Consider the following 16,911-nt stretch of genomic DNA (forward strand, 5'->3'; position numbering starts at 1 on the left):
AGGCGGGGCCTCGAAATCATTGGTAACCTTCTCTTATACCAGGAAGCTTTGTGCTTCGATAACACCTACGAGAACACCTCTCTTCGTTGAGATTCTTTGCTTTCGTAACTCCGTGATATTGCATGTTCTGAATGGCATTTCTGTGGGTACCGACTTTTACAAAAGGATTTGAGCTTCTTTTTAATAAGTGAATTCTTGGTTGAAATTAAATTATCAGGTTTTCAAGTATTTCAAAAATGTATGATATATTAAAAGTTTCTATGAGAGAGATGATTTTGATGAGTGTTGAATTGAATATGTTAGAATGTTATGTGGCAAAGTAATGACAAATTTAATTTTTTCTGATTTTGCAATACTTTATTGCACTATTGCCAGAACTTGTACATGTTGTATGATAATTTAGGAATCCTTCTGAATATTTTCCTTTAGCTGATAAGCCTTTATTGGAAAATTCATTCTTAATTGATTAGCTTTAATCAAATGATTTTGTATGAATAGTGCACATATTAGAACGTAATATCAATAGATAAGAAAATATAAATAGAAAAGGAAGATAAAGAATTATCACATGATATACATACATACTAAAATTTCCGTATCCTAGATATCCTAGTTTATGTTAAAACCATTACATGGGATTTTGTTTCTCTCGTTCTGAAATACCGACCCTGAAAAAGATCAGTGTATTTCTTACGCTCTCTGTAATTTGCTATGGCCTCCTACGACGAATATAGGAATTACATAATATGCATTTACTAAATACAGGATAGACCAGACATTATGTATATTTATATATCATTGCAGGACACGAAAATCATTACATGTCACGTCGATCTTGTACCTCGTTTGTGTCGTGACACATGTTCTGCAATACCGACCATTCAGAGGTTTTATTACGCCCTCTACGATCTATAACGTTGTATAGAATGTAATTAATCCGTTTGAACAGGCTCCATTTACTTAAACAAAATTTTAATTAGTGCTTGGTTAAGAAAACTTTTGATGATTGAATTCATTTATCCATGAACTACTATTGTATGAGCGAGAACTCGTATATATTATAGTAAGAAGAATTGTAATCTTATTATATGAAGTATTTGCCCCGCGTTCAATATTTCAATTTCTCGTGCCAATTTCGATCGAAAAGAAACTGCACCGCCTCGACCAATCAGAAGTTAGTTAGTCGAATATTTGGCGGGATAAAGCATCAGTTTAGTGTCGGAAAGCATGGCGTTTGCATGTATCATCCCGTTCGAAGTGCGATATTCACCAGGTAGTAATTCTTCACTTTTTATAAACTACTATCAGGTTTATTTAATTAATATACGTTTATTTAATAATTTGTCGTCAGACAGTACTATATCAAAATTAAGTAGTTTCTTAAATTCGGCTTATTCGTGTTTCGTTGGTTTCCTACTTGACTGTCAAGATCACCAATAGCTAGCATTGTAACCTTTCGCAGAAATATAATTTGAGTTTAGATATTGCTTTATATTAATATGTGGTTGTTTCTTTTGTACAAATCATTCATTAATTGTGAATGATAATTCATAAATTGTCTGTTGAAAATTTTATTTATTTTATTTATAGTGGTCTTGCTCTACTTTCATAATTTTTTCTCTTTTCTCTCATCCCTCTTCTCATTTCCCTTTTCCCTTTCTCTTGCCCTTTACTCCTTGTTCTTGACATTTCTCCTTCCTGACTTTTCCCTGTCATAATATAATTTTTCGATAAAAATATTATTCTATTTCGATCTAAAATTTATCATCCTTAGGCTTTCTATATATTAATTCATTTTTATATATTATATTAAATTTCTAAGTGCAGGTATCTCTACGTTTTAAATTTATACATTTAGTTCGTTGAAATTATGTTAGGCCACAGGTGTTTAATAGAAAGTAAACATGTGCATCTGATCTTTCAGTTTGTTTTTCTTTCGAATATATTATGCTACTGAATTGCTACCGAAAACATCTCTCTCCAGAAATTGGACGTGCTCGTTCTCGATTTACTGACGAGATCCCCTCTCTTTCCACTCCTCGACTTTGAAATTCGTAGGGCAAACTGCGGTGAAGGGCGTCAGTTTAATGTTGAAAATCGGAGTGATTAGATGTGTGTTCATCACTCATCCGCGACAAGTGTCAATATCCTTCTTAAGTAATATTTTCATTCACATTTTCATCGCTTAAATCGACGCTGTTGTTAACTTCGTATAATTAACGTACGTTTTTATTTAATAATTCATTACAATCTAGTATTTAATTATCTTTTTTCTTTGTTTACTTTCTGTTTGTCCCCTTTGTTGATAGATCATATAATAAACTTTCGAGGTAATTTGATCTTTATTATTGTTTTATTTCCATATAATTTATTCGTTTTATTGGATTCTCTGTGATAAGATTGTCATTTTGTCTTTTTTAAATAATTTCTATACATTCTAGAAAGAACGTTAGCATAGATAGGTTTGAATGCGTTCTGCGCATCGAATATTTTTCGTACTGCGCAGCTTTATTTAATGTCGTGAAAAGTACGCCATATTTTGTTATTACAAAGTCACGTACGAAGCATGTCGAATAGGTGTATATATGTATTTCAAATAGTAATGCCGGACATTTAGTTTGGCGGGCAATTTTTATAAATCAGTCGTGAAATATTTATAATTACGTAACAGTGTAGTAGGAAATACTTTGTAATGCTCAAAAATATTTGAAATATATTAAATATATATTTTTTGTTATAATCTTAATATAATATCTTTTTATCTGTGGTCAATGAATAATAATTAGTTTTTTATTTTTGAAAAGCAGTATTTTCATGAAGACTCGATAGAAGAAAGGAGAGAAATATATAAAATAGCCCTAAAGTACCACCGTTATCCCTTAATAAAGTTCTTTCCCAGAAAATTTTTGTGATCACGCGCAATGCGGTCGGAAGAATCAGTGTTTGATGCGGTATGTGTATAATTTTTAATATTTGTTAGAGCATAATGTCTCTCATTAAAGTTAACGGTAATGCTCAGGCGCGAAAATAGAGTCAGCGTGTTCGCCGATTGTTATTTAAACGAACGCGTTGATAGTCTTTTATTTTTCTTTTTTTTTGTACATTTCTTTTTTTAAATATTCGCTTTCGGTGCTAGAGGTCTCACAAGAAGATAAAGCCTCTCCTGGAGCTCAAGAATGTAAGTACTTTCTTATATTGTACCCTATTTTAATATTCGTATTTTGTTTAAACTGTTATTAAACTGAAATAAAATTTTTGCTATTATTAAAATTTCAACTTTAAATAGACTCTTATTTTTCACTATCCTAAACTTTATAAGCAAAAATTACTTTATTTTCGAGAACAAATTATAATATTTCACATGTTTTGTTTCAGGTTTTTCAATTTCCACTTTTTTCAGATTTTCGGGAAGGATGTAGTGGTGCTTCAAAACTAAGCATGTAAGAATTTTTACATATTTTACTATTAAATGATTATTATTTAATTGTGATATTACGTTAACTATTATTAATTAAAAAATAAGATATGATTTTAAATTTTATATTAGAATTACTAGCTTTTATAGAGTTTTATATTTTATTATTTGAAATGCTTTGAACAATAAGCATTGTTTTTTTCAAAACAAATTATTATAATCCATATCTTGTTAAAGGTTTTTCACTCCTTCCTCTTCTTTCTGTTGCCTGGAAAGGATGTTGTGGTGCTTTGAAAGCCAAAAATGTAAGTAACCTTGTATTGTATTTCATTTAATTTTATTCCTCTATTATGAATTAGAAAACATGATTTGAACATTTTTAAAAAAACTTTTATTATTTAAAACTTTCCACATAAGAAACAATGTCTTTGAAAATTAATGGTAATATTCTCTGCTTTGTTACAAGTTACAGGAATTGCGGTTACAACAATATCGACGACAACGTTCTTCGCATCTAATCGTGAGTTGCATGCATTTTTGTTCCTCTGGTCACTCACTCATGTCGTAGGATGAAAGGTTCGAATCGACATGGGTGACTAGTTGTATTACGTAGATTTCTTAACGAGCATAGTGACCGCAGGTATTTATTATATTTGCGAGTAGTAACATTTTCTTTTCTGTGTTTTATTTATTAGCTCAGGATAGGTCTTCTTGCATATCGCGTTTTTTAATATTAGTAATAATGCATTAATCATTAAAATGGGTGTAATATTAATATTGATAACTCGATTATGTATATATGAGTGAAAATGACAATTTGCATTTATTATACATATTTGCATACAACTTGTATGCATAAATATGCATACAAGTGTACGTATGTAATGGATAAATAATGTATGAATATTGAAATAAGTAACGAATATCAGAATGACTTAAGTATTTTGTAGTGAAGAAGTCTGACACCATCAGACTTTTTATTATGAGAAATTACAATCATGATAGAAATTATTATTATTATTAATGACGATACTTGTTATATATTTAATTTTATTCTATTTCCTTTTCTACGATAGTATGGATCAATTTGTTATTCGTGTTCATACAGAGTATAATTTTAGTAAAATTAGAAATGTGCAATATAAAGATATTTAAGAGTAACTTCATTCGTCCAAGGATGTATCAAATTTCATGTGCAAGAAGACACTTCGCGACAGGCAGATTTCAGAATCAAAGCAAGTTTTGAACGCTTTTTTGTTTCCAAAGATAAGTTTTGATAAAGGAATCGCCTGAGGTTATTTATATTAATATTTCATTGAGACTATGTTTATTATTATACATTGAATTTATTACTATTTGTATTATTATTCTAATAATATTATTTATTTATATATATTATATTTTATATAGCTATACTTTATATTTCTTATAACTTATACGTTATTTTTTATTTTGCGATTAGAAAGACTCGAGCCTAGATTTAAGTTTCAGCGGGCATTGCGCCCGAAGAAAGAAGGAAGAGGCTATGTGCGGAAGAGGCCCGGCAAACTGCCGTTCAAGAGGGCAACTACCAATACCTCTTCATCCTCTGGGTCATCCAGAGCATAGAAAGTTATTCTCGTTACTACTTTGTCACTATGCTTGCTTTTAGTATTTGTAGTAGTAGTAGTAGCTTTTTTTTTTGGCTGATGTATATATCGGTCCATCATCACATTGGGCAAATCGCGGTTTCTTTTTATTAGTGTTGCGAGAGGTTAATTACGGCTTGAATTAGGGTTACGAAATAATATCGCGGCTTTCTATTAGTATCGCGAGAGACTGATTATGGTTCGAATTAGAGTTGCGAAAAAATTATAATCCTGTTTGTTTTAGTGTTGCGAATTATGACATCGCGATAGTCCTTAACAATCTTTATCATGAATTGTCAGAATTTCTTAGAGAGTAGTATGTACATATTAAAGTCTTTCTTGTTTCCTTTAAAGTTTCTTCCTTTATTCAAAGTTGTATGTAGAAATATTAACATTTCATTAATTTTATAGTATTGCAGTTTGTAGCAACATAATATTTGAAATATCTTTTTTTCATATATGTATACATATTAATTTAATTTTTGATTTAAGAATTAGTGTTGCGATTGTCTATCGCGATTGTTTTAATTGCTTTTCTAAGTAGAGTTGCGCTGATGAACGATCGCGTTTTTTGAAGTAGTGTTGCGTCTATATCATGCTCAATTTTTCTCCACTGGACTGTGGAAGCAGATTCCTGTTTTTGGATGGTAGTCTTCCATGTGGCTGCCTGTATATTCTTCGTCATTTTATGGTAAAATTTATTTTTAATTCCAACTATAGCTAATATAATTTTCTTTAACGAGTTACTAAAGAATTCATTAGGTGCTCTCTTGAGCTTATACGTTTAATCAATGAAGAGCTTTTCTAGTTACTGGTTCCATTGCGTTCGATGATTGAGTTGAATATAATTTTTATGTTTGTTGTAGCAAATTCGGGTACGTATCTCAGAAAGTGAGACGCGAAGTCTACATGATATGTAGTACATATATTTGCATAATGTCGAATCTATCTTTTGCTTTAATAAACCTCTACATATGTATTTTAGTCAATGTTGCAATTTAAAGATACCACGAGCGGCATCTCCCGGTGTCTTTTGATCTTGGTACGATAATGTTTCACAAGTTCACTCATGGATTCCGCTACTTGCTATGCGAATATTTTTACACATGCGTAGAATCATGAATCATAAGAAAATTTAGATCAGACTATCAGATTTTCATAAACACTTCTTTATCTCATGCGTTTAACTTTTTACTTATACCAATGATTATAAGCTACTGATTGGAACTAAAATAGTTCTACGCATTGCATAATATAAGAATGTATTTGGTTAGGATAAATTCATGATACGCTGGAAGATTGTTATTTCTATTGTAATATAGCTATTAATGATGTTATGACCACTGGAAGAGTTCCATTATTATATCAAGTATTGCATCTCTGTAAGTTATAACAGTGTATGACTTTCTAAACCTTCGTCGATTGATAATTTTTATATTTATTTTTGTTGGCAATGACTTTTCAGTTGTGACTATGGTAGTGAAGTTTTTATTCAAATATATTTATAATGTTATCGTTGCATTGTGGTTGTAGTTCATTATAAAATTAACTAGAGACTTTATTTAAATGAATTATCTCTGTTCTCTATATAGTATGACAAATTGGATATATGATAAATAGATGATAGTATATGAAACAGCTCTGACAAATTTGAAGTGCGTTTGTTCTATTACTACCTCGTGTGACAAAGTTTCTTGGAAGGTTATTTTTTTGTAGTGCTAAATAATTTTAAAAGCATAAAGTAGAAAAAATATACTTACATAAACATTTTTCTCTTATCAGTTTTGTAAATGATTTGGGTATTAATTCCCAAAAAATATCAATGAGATATGCAGCATCAAATTAAACAGAGGAACCCACAATCCTTACTGCATAAGTGTTATAATTATAGTGGATTTAATAGTGTCATAAAATTACAAGATGTCTGCAGTAGAAACGCCACATTTCATACGTACCATCGAATGGGAAATGATGGATAAGACCAAATTTTTCCCATTGAGCATGCTCTCATCATTTTCTGTGCGTTGCTGTCTATATCCCTTAACAGTAATTAAAACCCGCTTACAAGTTCAGAAACATAACAACATGTACAATGGTAAATTTTTAAATACAATTTAATTAAAATGATAAAGTATTAAATATCAACATCTTCCAGGAATGCTAGATGCTTGCAGAAAGATTTACAAGGTAGAAGGTATAGGTGGTCTGTATAGAGGATTTTGGATAAGTTCTATACAAACTGTATCTGGTGTATTTTATGTATCTACTTACGAAGGAATGCGTCATATACTTGGACAGAACAATGTTATAGGTAATATAGACTCACGAGTAAAAGCACTAATTGCTGGTGGAGCTGCTAGTTTGGTAGGACAGACAATAGTAGTTCCCTTTGATGTTCTAAGTCAGCACTTAATGGTTCTGGGGATCAATTATAATAAACATGGAAGATATATAGATCAGGTAAATGCGAGGATAAAAATATGAATATTCATTTATTTTATTTTTTATCTTTCACATGTCATTTACAGATGGGTATAAATCCATTGGGTTTAATTCTTGAGCCAGGAAAATCCCGGACTCAAATTTCGACAGATATTATCAGGTTAATTTATCGGAGAGATGGCTATAGAGGTTTTTATAGAGGATATGTTGCATCATTGTGCGCTTATGTTCCCAATAGTGCTCTTTGGTGGGGCTTATATACATCATACCAGGGTAATTTGCTTTAAAATGATAGCATGAAAAATAAATTGAATTTAGATAATAACTTTTTTCATTTTTGTCGATAGATGAGCTTATAAAATTGTTCCCAGAGTGGGTCTCTCACTTGTTTATTCAAGCTCTTGCTGGTACATTAGGAGGATTTACCACAACAATTATTACAAATCCTTTAGATATCGTACGGGCAAGGTTACAAGTACAAAGATTAGATAGTATGTTTAATACATTCAAAGTTTTATGGATGGAAGAAAGATTGCAAATGTTCACAAAGGGACTTTCCGCGCGCCTTGTACAGTCTGCTTGTTTTAGTTTTTCAATAATTCTAGGATATGAAACTATTAAAAGATTCAGCATAATTGAAGAGTACAAAGGTTACATTAGATGGTGAATTTATTCTTTAAAACTTGTAATAGTTGTTTTCTTGTCATGCATTTTTCGACAAATTCTGCTGTATTTTAAGCAAAAGCAACTGAGATACGCACCAAAGAGAAAAGAACAAGATCATTAATGATCTTAGCGATTTATAAACTATATTCATAATAGTACATTTTAATGCAATGTAATTGCAATCGTGGTTAATAGGTATGATGAAAACACGACGAAATGTTTATTTTAAATAATAAAAGTAATTATAAATTTTAACGAGAATATAATTACGTGTTAATCGTATTTGCAATATCTTTCCTAGTGTTTATATATCATCCAGAGCTTCCCAAGATCTTTAAAAGAATACGAATGTATTTTGTATTATTTTTTTTTTTCATACATCATACAACGTATGAATTTTGTAGTTTAGTAAGTGTCAGACATACTGTTGTGATAAAATATAAAGAGAGTATGTTTCTATAACATAAAATTAAATATGTGAAATAAATAAATTTGTTAGCTACGTCGAATTGTACGTGTATCTTGTTGTTCATCATTTATTTTATTAATTCATGATAAAGGATAGGTAAAAAGAGAATAATATCTTTCTCATTTCCATTTTATTATAAAGGACAGCATATTGATAGACACATTTTTTTCGAAGGTACTTAAGTGGTCTTGATAATGTGACTCTTGTATATGAACTGATACTTTTCGAGTATGCACGTTATCTATCTCTTAAAAATTAAATATGACGACGATTCATCACATTCTCTATATTATGTGTACAGGCCAGGGAATTCTTAGTCTATACAATATAATGCGTAATGCATACGCATTCACATTCGTTCAATCTCTTCGTTCATGCTTATATGTATGATGATTTGGTAATAGTTTGTGAAATGCAAGTTTTTATAGTGTACTATTAAACGTAGTATCCAGTTTCTGAATAACAAAAGTTGCGTGTACATATAGAAATACTTTGTGAAAACAGTGTTTTCCAACGAAAGTATTACGGATTAATTAAGAATTTGCTATTATTTCATGCATTTTTAACACAGCAAGAATATGTATATGCTTGAATCAATGACGTGAGTTTTACAAGTAGAAAGTTACGAATAGCGTTTGAATTTGACGCTCAAATTTCTAATATATACAAAGCGCCCTCTATTCAAGGCTGTGAAAAACACTTTTAGAGCGGGATTTACGATTTTCTTTTCTGATTATTTGTTCCATCTTTTTCTTTTTTATTAAATTTTCGAGCTTCAACGAACTTACAGTACAGTATGTACAATGACTAGACTTGTTAAGACGCCAACCAATTACGCGCTATTTTCTTCGTGCGAACGAATTTTCTAAAATGAAAGGGATTATGTTAGCAGACGTTCTTATACCGTGATTTTGAAAGTTTATAAATGAAAATAACTATAATATAAAATGTTGCTTCGAAAACGGAACTTAATGGATTTACAAGAAAACAGCATAATCACTATTGGATGGTACAAGACTAGACTAGTTTTCGTTGGTTTGAAATCCGAGGTAAAACATTTGTTTATTTTAACATTAACACCTTTTAAATCTTTTCTTTCTTCTATTGTATCGTACAATATTCAGATTTTTAGTTTTACATGCAAAGAGTTAATATGTCACAGCTAAAACAAGCAGATGACATAACTTTTCATGAATAGCGAATGTTCGATCTGATTTTCTTCGTAGTTTCTTTTTTCTTCTTTAGTGAGATAGGATTATTGAATTAATATTGAATATATTTTTTACCCGAGAAAACGTTTGTATATATTCCTACCGATACACGCATTGTTACAGTTTCTCATACATTATATACGTTTCACATAAGTTGATGTCACAATGTTCTAATATTTACAATTGCACGATAATCGTTTTATGTACAACAACAAATGCCTATGTTAAGATAATCTTTGTAAAATAAATAATCGCTCTGCAAAAATATCCGCCAGTGAAAGTAGAGGTATCTATCTATCGAATAAAGATTGTCCGATACGATGTATTACGTTGAATAGATTTTATGAATGGAGGAAACGACTTTGGAGTATTTAAATTAACAATATGTATACAGAGCTTAATTCGATCAATTAATATCCAACCGAATCAAACTATTTATTTTTACTTTTTGAAATTGGCGATCAACGTTTGTGAATTTGAAATCGTGCTTTTTTAAAACATTAACCAGACTATAACTTTGTTATTTTATTCATCGATTAAGTTACATTGGCCTTGGTATCAGTTTAGTTTCGCAGAATCCTGTTCGTCAATTCGAGGAAAATACTTTTCGATTTTGTCAGTCTTGTGTCGGTCGAGGAAACTTTAAATTAACTTTCGTTCAATCTAGACAGTGGTTACCACACCGAATCCATTCGAGTATGTGTATTTAGCGATCAACGTTACTGGAAGAGCGGTACAGTAGGTACGCGCATATTGAATTTTCGCAGGTGAATACAATTTTTTCCGAGGGAACGCTGTTAATTTTTCGCAAGTATTCTATTTTTTTCACGTGTTCCCTTTGTTTTCTCTTTGTTGATCGACAGGCAGCTTCGAGCGGTAATATTCGTTCCTCGTTATTTTAACTTTGTGCATACTTTTCGTTCATACAGTCGCCTGTCAATGCACCGACACGAGAGATCGCCGGTCCCTGGAAATTCAAAGTATATCAATCTCATATTACGTTAAACGTTTCCAAACGTTCAATCGTCAGTCTTCTAAACGCGCAACGCACACAGGAACAAAGTGTATTATCGTGTATTTTCTATCTCGAAATTCGGCTCACGATCTCCAGGGAACGGTAACGGATTTAATTGTATCGAAAGAAAACGGTATACGATTTGCTTGGTGCATTGAGATGGAGGAATCGAGGAATCGAGGAAAGATACGCTAAACTCGCCGTGTAACCAACGGCGCATCGCCGCTGCTCGATTTACGATTCCGTGTACGGAGGTTCGTTAAAAGGCTACAAAGTATCGAAGGTATCCGAACGTAAAAACGGTAACGAGCCATCTGACTCGATATACGGTACTGTCCTTCCCCGCAATTCAATTTTCACCAGATCTTTCGCCGGAGGTACAAAACGCGAGATTACTGTTGCTTTTTCTATACAGGAAATTGTTGCGGGTCGCGCGTCACGCTTCTTCGTGGTCCACATTTCGTCACCGATGAAGCTCGACGATAAGGAGGAACGGAAACACGTCGCTTATCCTTATATCCTTATCCACGACGAGATCCACGGTTTGTTCTATCGGAAGCACACACGGGGGCCGGTGAACGGTCGTCTTGGTTTTCCTCGTCTCTTGGCTCGATTCTACTTTTGAAACGAGTACTTCCGAGACAAAATGATGAAAAAATCTATCCATAAGCGAACCTACAATCACGTGTCCCGGAAACGGATGGCGCGTTCTCGTCGAGGCCCAGACCGGGCCCCCGTGTGTCGTCACATCCCGCCGCTGGGTAGTATAGTTCCAGCACCACCATCGCTGCTTTGACTAACGCTACTGTAGCTGACGCGGCTCGCCTCGCCGCTGGTATTCGCTCCGGAAACGTACTGTAATCAGAACAATTATATTCTCAAAAAATATATGTCGTTGCTGAGAGATACGTTCACCGTGTGCTCGGTGCGCGTATGTACAATTGAGAGGTAGAATTGGATCGTGATCGAGTTAGCCTTAATCCGGTGTTAGATTAGAAAAGGTGCCGTATTTTCTCTGCCCTCTAAAGCCTGGGAAATATCCACTTCCTCTCCCTTTAAATCCGATCTTTACATTACGCTAGCCCGTAAAGTATGTTTGTAGTGGTTGAGAGTACCTACGAGACTTACATAGAAATCATGGAGAATATTGTTTATACCACACAGAGCTTGTAAATTAGCTGGTTTAGGAAAGGAGGATGTAGGTCAATCGGTTTCGGATGCGCTTGGATGTTTCAGTTGGAGGAAACAGGGGAAAATGGACTCTAGAAGAGAGTAAAAAATGAAATCGAACAATGGCGCAACGAATGTGCCGGTTAATGCTTCTCGTGCATTAGGACGAATTATCTTGCATCGTTCGTGTAACTCGCGAACGCTATTGATGCATACAAGCCCGCATTGCCTGCTTTCCGTAATCCGTTGTGTTTGTTTTATCGGCCAGTTATACGCTCTATCTCTTCATCGGTTTTTATATATGCTCCGTATCATAGATGGCCTTTCCTTTACGTTGGAATTAGAAAAGTGTTGGTTTCCTATGCTGGAAAAAGGGCAGATCGAATTTTCTTCTCGTTGTTTGCTGAAAAGAGCGTTGAGAACAACTTTATCCGGTATTTTTATGAAACTCGAACTTCCACCTTTCTCAGCTTTTACGCATCGATCGTTTTCCTCTTCACTTTTCCTCTTGGAATGCATCCAATTCTCGTAAGAACGAAACGTTATCTACAGAACGTATTTATCACTGCCAAGTTTCTCTTTGATATTCGAAAAGAATCGTTCTTCTTAAAACAGATTATTCTTTTGTCGCTCGATGCTTCAGGACAGAGTTCTGTTTTAATCTCGAAGAGAAACTCGCGATCGTCGTCGAATCGATAGATTTCCACGGAGGATGTAGCAGCCTTCGTTTCTTTTTTAAAGGTCACAACGGATCAACGGAGAAAGGTTTCCGGTTCACGCTCACGCTCAATGTAGTCGCGCCTTTGCGTCGAATCCGGAGAGGAGAGAGTCCGGATGAATCGCGAATAGGCGGTTCGATAGAGCAGCACATGACAATGAAACGATTTTCGATGGCTCTGGTGCCCATAAACCAAATAACTCAATACCCGAGCCGAAGCGGTGGGCCATGGAAAAATTGTCACCGCAAATACCGTATCGACTAGCAGGCAGATTTCGCGGATGAAACATTGCGCTGAATTTACCGCTGGTTTTGTCCCAATAGGGGTGTCTTTAAGTGAATTAATCGCTCAATTTTCCACAAATTCAGTTAGCTTTTACGCCTCGCTTATATACACTATTGTTCATGGGTATTAAACTCTTGGCTAAATTCATGGCTGTGTAATAAATTCGTCGCCACTCGATATTTCCTTTTGATGATACAAAAATGTTGCATGCGCTAGTTGCAATGAACGACATAGGACAGATATAATGAATTGTTTGTAATTGCGACATTTAGTAAGAACAATGAAAAACGAACGTTATGAGTGTTTGCTGCTATAAAACAGATTTTATTCATGACACAGCAGAAATATCGGATTTACCAAATGTATTTCAGATTATTGGAACATTTGTTGTATTAATAATATCGGAATATATTCATTATTCCAATATTTGTAGGACGTTTTTACGACTAGTCATTGCATAATGTAAAAAATGTAAAAATACACATATTGGCATCTTTTGATAGAAGAACAAAAGTTTTGGAGTAATTCAACAAGTGAGTTATTTAACCTGCTTGTAAATAAATAAAAAAAAATTCCTTTTTTCAGTCTAAATTTAACACATTTGATCATCCCAGTTATAGCAGGGACTAAGAATTTGACAGCGAAAAGAGAAACGTTCTTCTCTCGTAGAATTGAAAATATAATAAAAAAATCAACTTTTTGATTGAATTATACCTGATGTACAAATACTCAAAACGTTCATACTTGTCTTTAATTCCAATTTGTTATCCGCTTGAGTTTATTGTATGAAAAACACGATAAGTCACGTTTTCTATTGGCTTTTCTTTTTCTACTATTTATAAAGCGAGTTTTAAAATCCATTATGCTCTCAATCAATCATACGTTATCAAAATTGTCTTTCCTGGGTTTAGAGGTAACGATATATTTTTCCGTCCTCTTCAAAAATGTCAACCATCAAAATCTTAATCAAAATCAACAAAGATGTACATATTATGTTTTCATCCTGTTATCTTCACATGTAATATCGTGTTCTCTAGTTATAGTGCCTTGATCTTGAAGATTTTGAGGGAAATTTGTATGAATTTATAAATCTTGAGAAAAATTTGTGTGAATTTGAAGATCTTGAGGAAGATTTATAAGAATTTGAAGATCCCCATGACTTGTTAGTAGTTTCTTTGAGGTGCACTCATTTTACTCATTTTACGAGGTGCACTGTTGCCTTTAGATTCTGTTTCTTGAGAACAGTCGAGCTGGCAGTTGTCTACCGAAGAGAGGATAATTGGAATCTCAGCGCGACACAAGAAATTCATCTTCGCAATGATGTTTCATTCGTTTGATCTCGAGGGGTGACTAGCGTGTCAACGCAAAAGTTTCCTCGTTTATCTTATCAAACCTTGAAATCTCCGGAGGATTGACCGGATCGGTTTCCTGTTTCTTCTCAGCTTTTTCTCTGGGTTTTATAGTTCCGTCTTTCATCCCCTGGCGGTTTAACGAAACTAAAAGTATCTAGGTCAACTTCCACCCAGATCTGGTTACAATCGGTCGCGGGATCGTTTCTGTGTTTTTTTTTTCGCGATACTTTCCTCTGTTAACGTATTTTATCGGTATAACTAGTAGTAAAGCTCGACGTTTTTGTGCGTCTTTTTACGTTGGTCACGATCGATCGCGTTACTGAACTTGAGGAAGGCGTATGGACAGCAATTGGTTTATTAAATCGTTTAGTCAACGAATATCGAATCTCAGGGTTTGTTGTGATTGTTCTTTCATTTTGAAGGGATAGTAACATGGAAAAAAAGAAGAAAAATTTACAAATATGAACACGAGCTGGGAATGTATAAAAAAAAGCTTTTTCAAATGGTGTGCTAACGGTGTTACATGTTCCTGTCCATTTCCCTTTCGCGCACACGAATAGAAATCGAGATTTCGCGTGATTGAATTTATAGTCGAAAGCGAGAGGGAGACAATCAAAAACCTGGCCTGTAGGTGTTAAATCGTACAAAATGCAACGTCACGAATTTTCGCCGCCTCTCGACGGTTCATTTTCGTGATTACAATGCCGCGTCGAATCTCGACCGAGCCAAGTTGTCGTCGTTGACTTCGTGCTTATTTCCGGACAATGCAATTCGATTAAAAGCGCGTTTCGTGCCTACATCAGCTCGCGAGGAGCTCTCCGAGTTCTATCTCGTCATTGTACATATCTTGTCTTTATTTCTCTATCGTGTCGGTCTCAGGGAAATTAGTTAATTAACGGCAGACGGATCGATGATTCAAGCACGAGAACGTCGAAGCACGAAACGTTTGACCAAGAGTTTTCGAAAAAGTATGCAAGTCGATATTTAAACCGGTACAATAAAGGAATTTAATTAAAGTCAAACGTCCTGGCCTCGGTAATTCTACTCGTATTCCGACGCCTGTTACGACACGCGTTACGGGAAAAATTCATCGTGAATAATGGGGAAACGTAATTAAAATGCGACAAACATGTGTTTTAATTAGCCAATCGAAGCAACATGACCGAAATATGATTCGTCGAGGTTCAATCGATGGGAAAAGAAGAGGGACAAATACATCGATGTCGAAGAATTTCGTGACACGTTAATTAGAGTAGCAGTGGTAGTTGGAGTAGTTACGAGTAGCCAGGCTAGGCCCGTCTAATTCTGAACGAGAGATTTAAACTTTTCTCGATTTTCTATTTCTATTGAGTTCGCGTGAAATGATTTCAAGTCGTGGTTTCCTAGCCATCGTTGAATTTATATTTATATTACGATAGACATTTACACTTTGACTAATATACAGTACAACTTTGACTAATTTTCAAATTAATTTCAAAGATCAATATAATCGCGACACTCATGCCACATCACAGTGATAATGTAATTTTACATTTCCTATAACACGATATGGACATAAGAGATTCCTAGGGCAAAGTGTTCAAATACTAATGTTACTATATACAATATACATATGTATATGTATAAGCGTAACCGGACATACGCGCGAGCGATTTACAATCGTGAATTCCGCTAGAAATATGTATATATATTTATATTGTATCACAGCGTAGACACCGTGACTGACCAACGTTCAACACGATAAACCTCCTTTTGGCTATTGGAATAAATCACCCCTTTTCTACCTGAAAATCGAGCAAAGCGTTATTCTATTTTTCGTTTCCGTTAAATTGCCATGTTCTGTGTCGCAAGTTCCTTCGAGCGAACTTTGCTGGCCGACGGCGATAATCCCAGTAGCGACGCCTCGTTTCCTTTTTTTCTCTCCGGGATGGCAATAAAAATCGCGAGAGGAAAGATATCGACGCGAAAATACGACAGGCCGTAAAGTCGACGTTGAACAAGATGTCCAGGGCAATCGGGCGTCGAGCGATTGATGAGGATCCGTAGATCGCCTCGGTGATTTATTATTCTTTTTCTAAATTGTTATTTGGAAAATGGCGATCTCGAGGGTTATGGAGTGGGCCGGCAAGGGATGGACAGCTCCGCCCGTTTCCGACATTTATATCTCTTCCGGCGACAGACACTGCTCGTAATTCATGTCCCCTTGCTTTTCGGGACTTTCATGCCGACATTCGCAGTTCGTACCGTTATACATTCCTTGAACCCTCGTTCATGAGAAACGGCACAGCCGTGTCACGTTTGCCTGACATATTGTAAAGTTTCCCAGGGAATTGAGCTAATTCACTGACCCGAGATGCGCCAATCTCGCGGTTAAACCGAACTAGATGGCTATCGGTTTCGATGTTTTCGGAAACTAGTCAGCAGGATTAACTCGTTCGTTTAGATCGTGTTCCTCTCTGAAAGTAGTTTAACCTCTTCAGCACGTCGCTTACTTCGTCACGTACTGTCACTTACTATCGACGGTAATCGTAATGCGTAT

The 16,911-nt window shown here is 34.4% G+C and overlaps 2 protein-coding genes across 11 annotated transcripts in view; one reads left to right on the plus strand and one right to left on the minus strand.

The window, feature by feature from the left end:
* Positions 1-6,136: 6,136 nt before the first annotated feature.
* LOC126869994 (solute carrier family 25 member 44) lies at positions 6,137-8,444 on the plus strand. Of its 4 annotated transcripts, XM_050627283.1 has the most exons (6): positions 6,138-6,425; positions 6,636-6,744; positions 6,826-7,138; positions 7,199-7,503; positions 7,572-7,758; positions 7,833-8,444. In XM_050627283.1, the coding sequence occupies exons 3-6, from the start codon at positions 6,964-6,966 to the stop codon at positions 8,150-8,152; spliced, it is 987 nt and encodes a 328-aa protein (XP_050483240.1). In that variant the 5' UTR covers positions 6,138-6,425; positions 6,636-6,744; positions 6,826-6,963; the 3' UTR covers positions 8,153-8,444. The 4 variants fall into 4 exon arrangements, with proteins under 4 accessions (XP_050483243.1, XP_050483240.1, XP_050483241.1 ...); XM_050627284.1 differs by lacking the exon at positions 6,636-6,744; XM_050627285.1 differs by lacking the exon at positions 6,138-6,425 and having other exon boundaries at positions 6,432-6,744.
* A 289-nt stretch (positions 8,445-8,733) lies between these two features.
* Positions 8,734-16,911, minus strand: part of LOC126869981 (dopamine receptor 2) — an 82,764-nt gene continuing 74,586 nt past the window's right edge. For 6 of the 7 annotated variants that reach the window (XM_050627260.1, XM_050627255.1, XM_050627258.1 and 3 more), the window contains one exon: positions 8,734-11,701. In XM_050627260.1, coding sequence (XP_050483217.1) covers positions 11,506-11,701 — 196 coding nt within the window. In that variant the 3' untranslated portion in view covers positions 8,734-11,505. The remainder of the gene's footprint in view (positions 11,702-16,911) is intronic. The other variant, XR_007691072.1, reaches the window with a different exon arrangement.

This window comes from Bombus huntii, chromosome 10, assembly GCF_024542735.1.
Source record: "Bombus huntii isolate Logan2020A chromosome 10, iyBomHunt1.1, whole genome shotgun sequence".
NCBI classification, from domain to species: Eukaryota; Metazoa; Arthropoda; class Insecta; order Hymenoptera; family Apidae; genus Bombus; species Bombus huntii.

Bases quoted from the DNA above. Each gene is read 5' to 3' on its own strand.
- LOC126869994 (XM_050627283.1), top strand. From the start codon at position 6,964: ATGTCTGCAGTAGAAACGCCACATTTCATACGTACCATCGAATGGGAA. The intron at 7,139-7,198 runs GTAAATTTTTAA...AACATCTTCCAG, and splicing joins ACATAACAACATGTACAATG to GAATGCTAGATGCTTGCAGA. The intron at 7,504-7,571 runs GTAAATGCGAGG...TGTCATTTACAG, and splicing joins ATGGAAGATATATAGATCAG to ATGGGTATAAATCCATTGGG.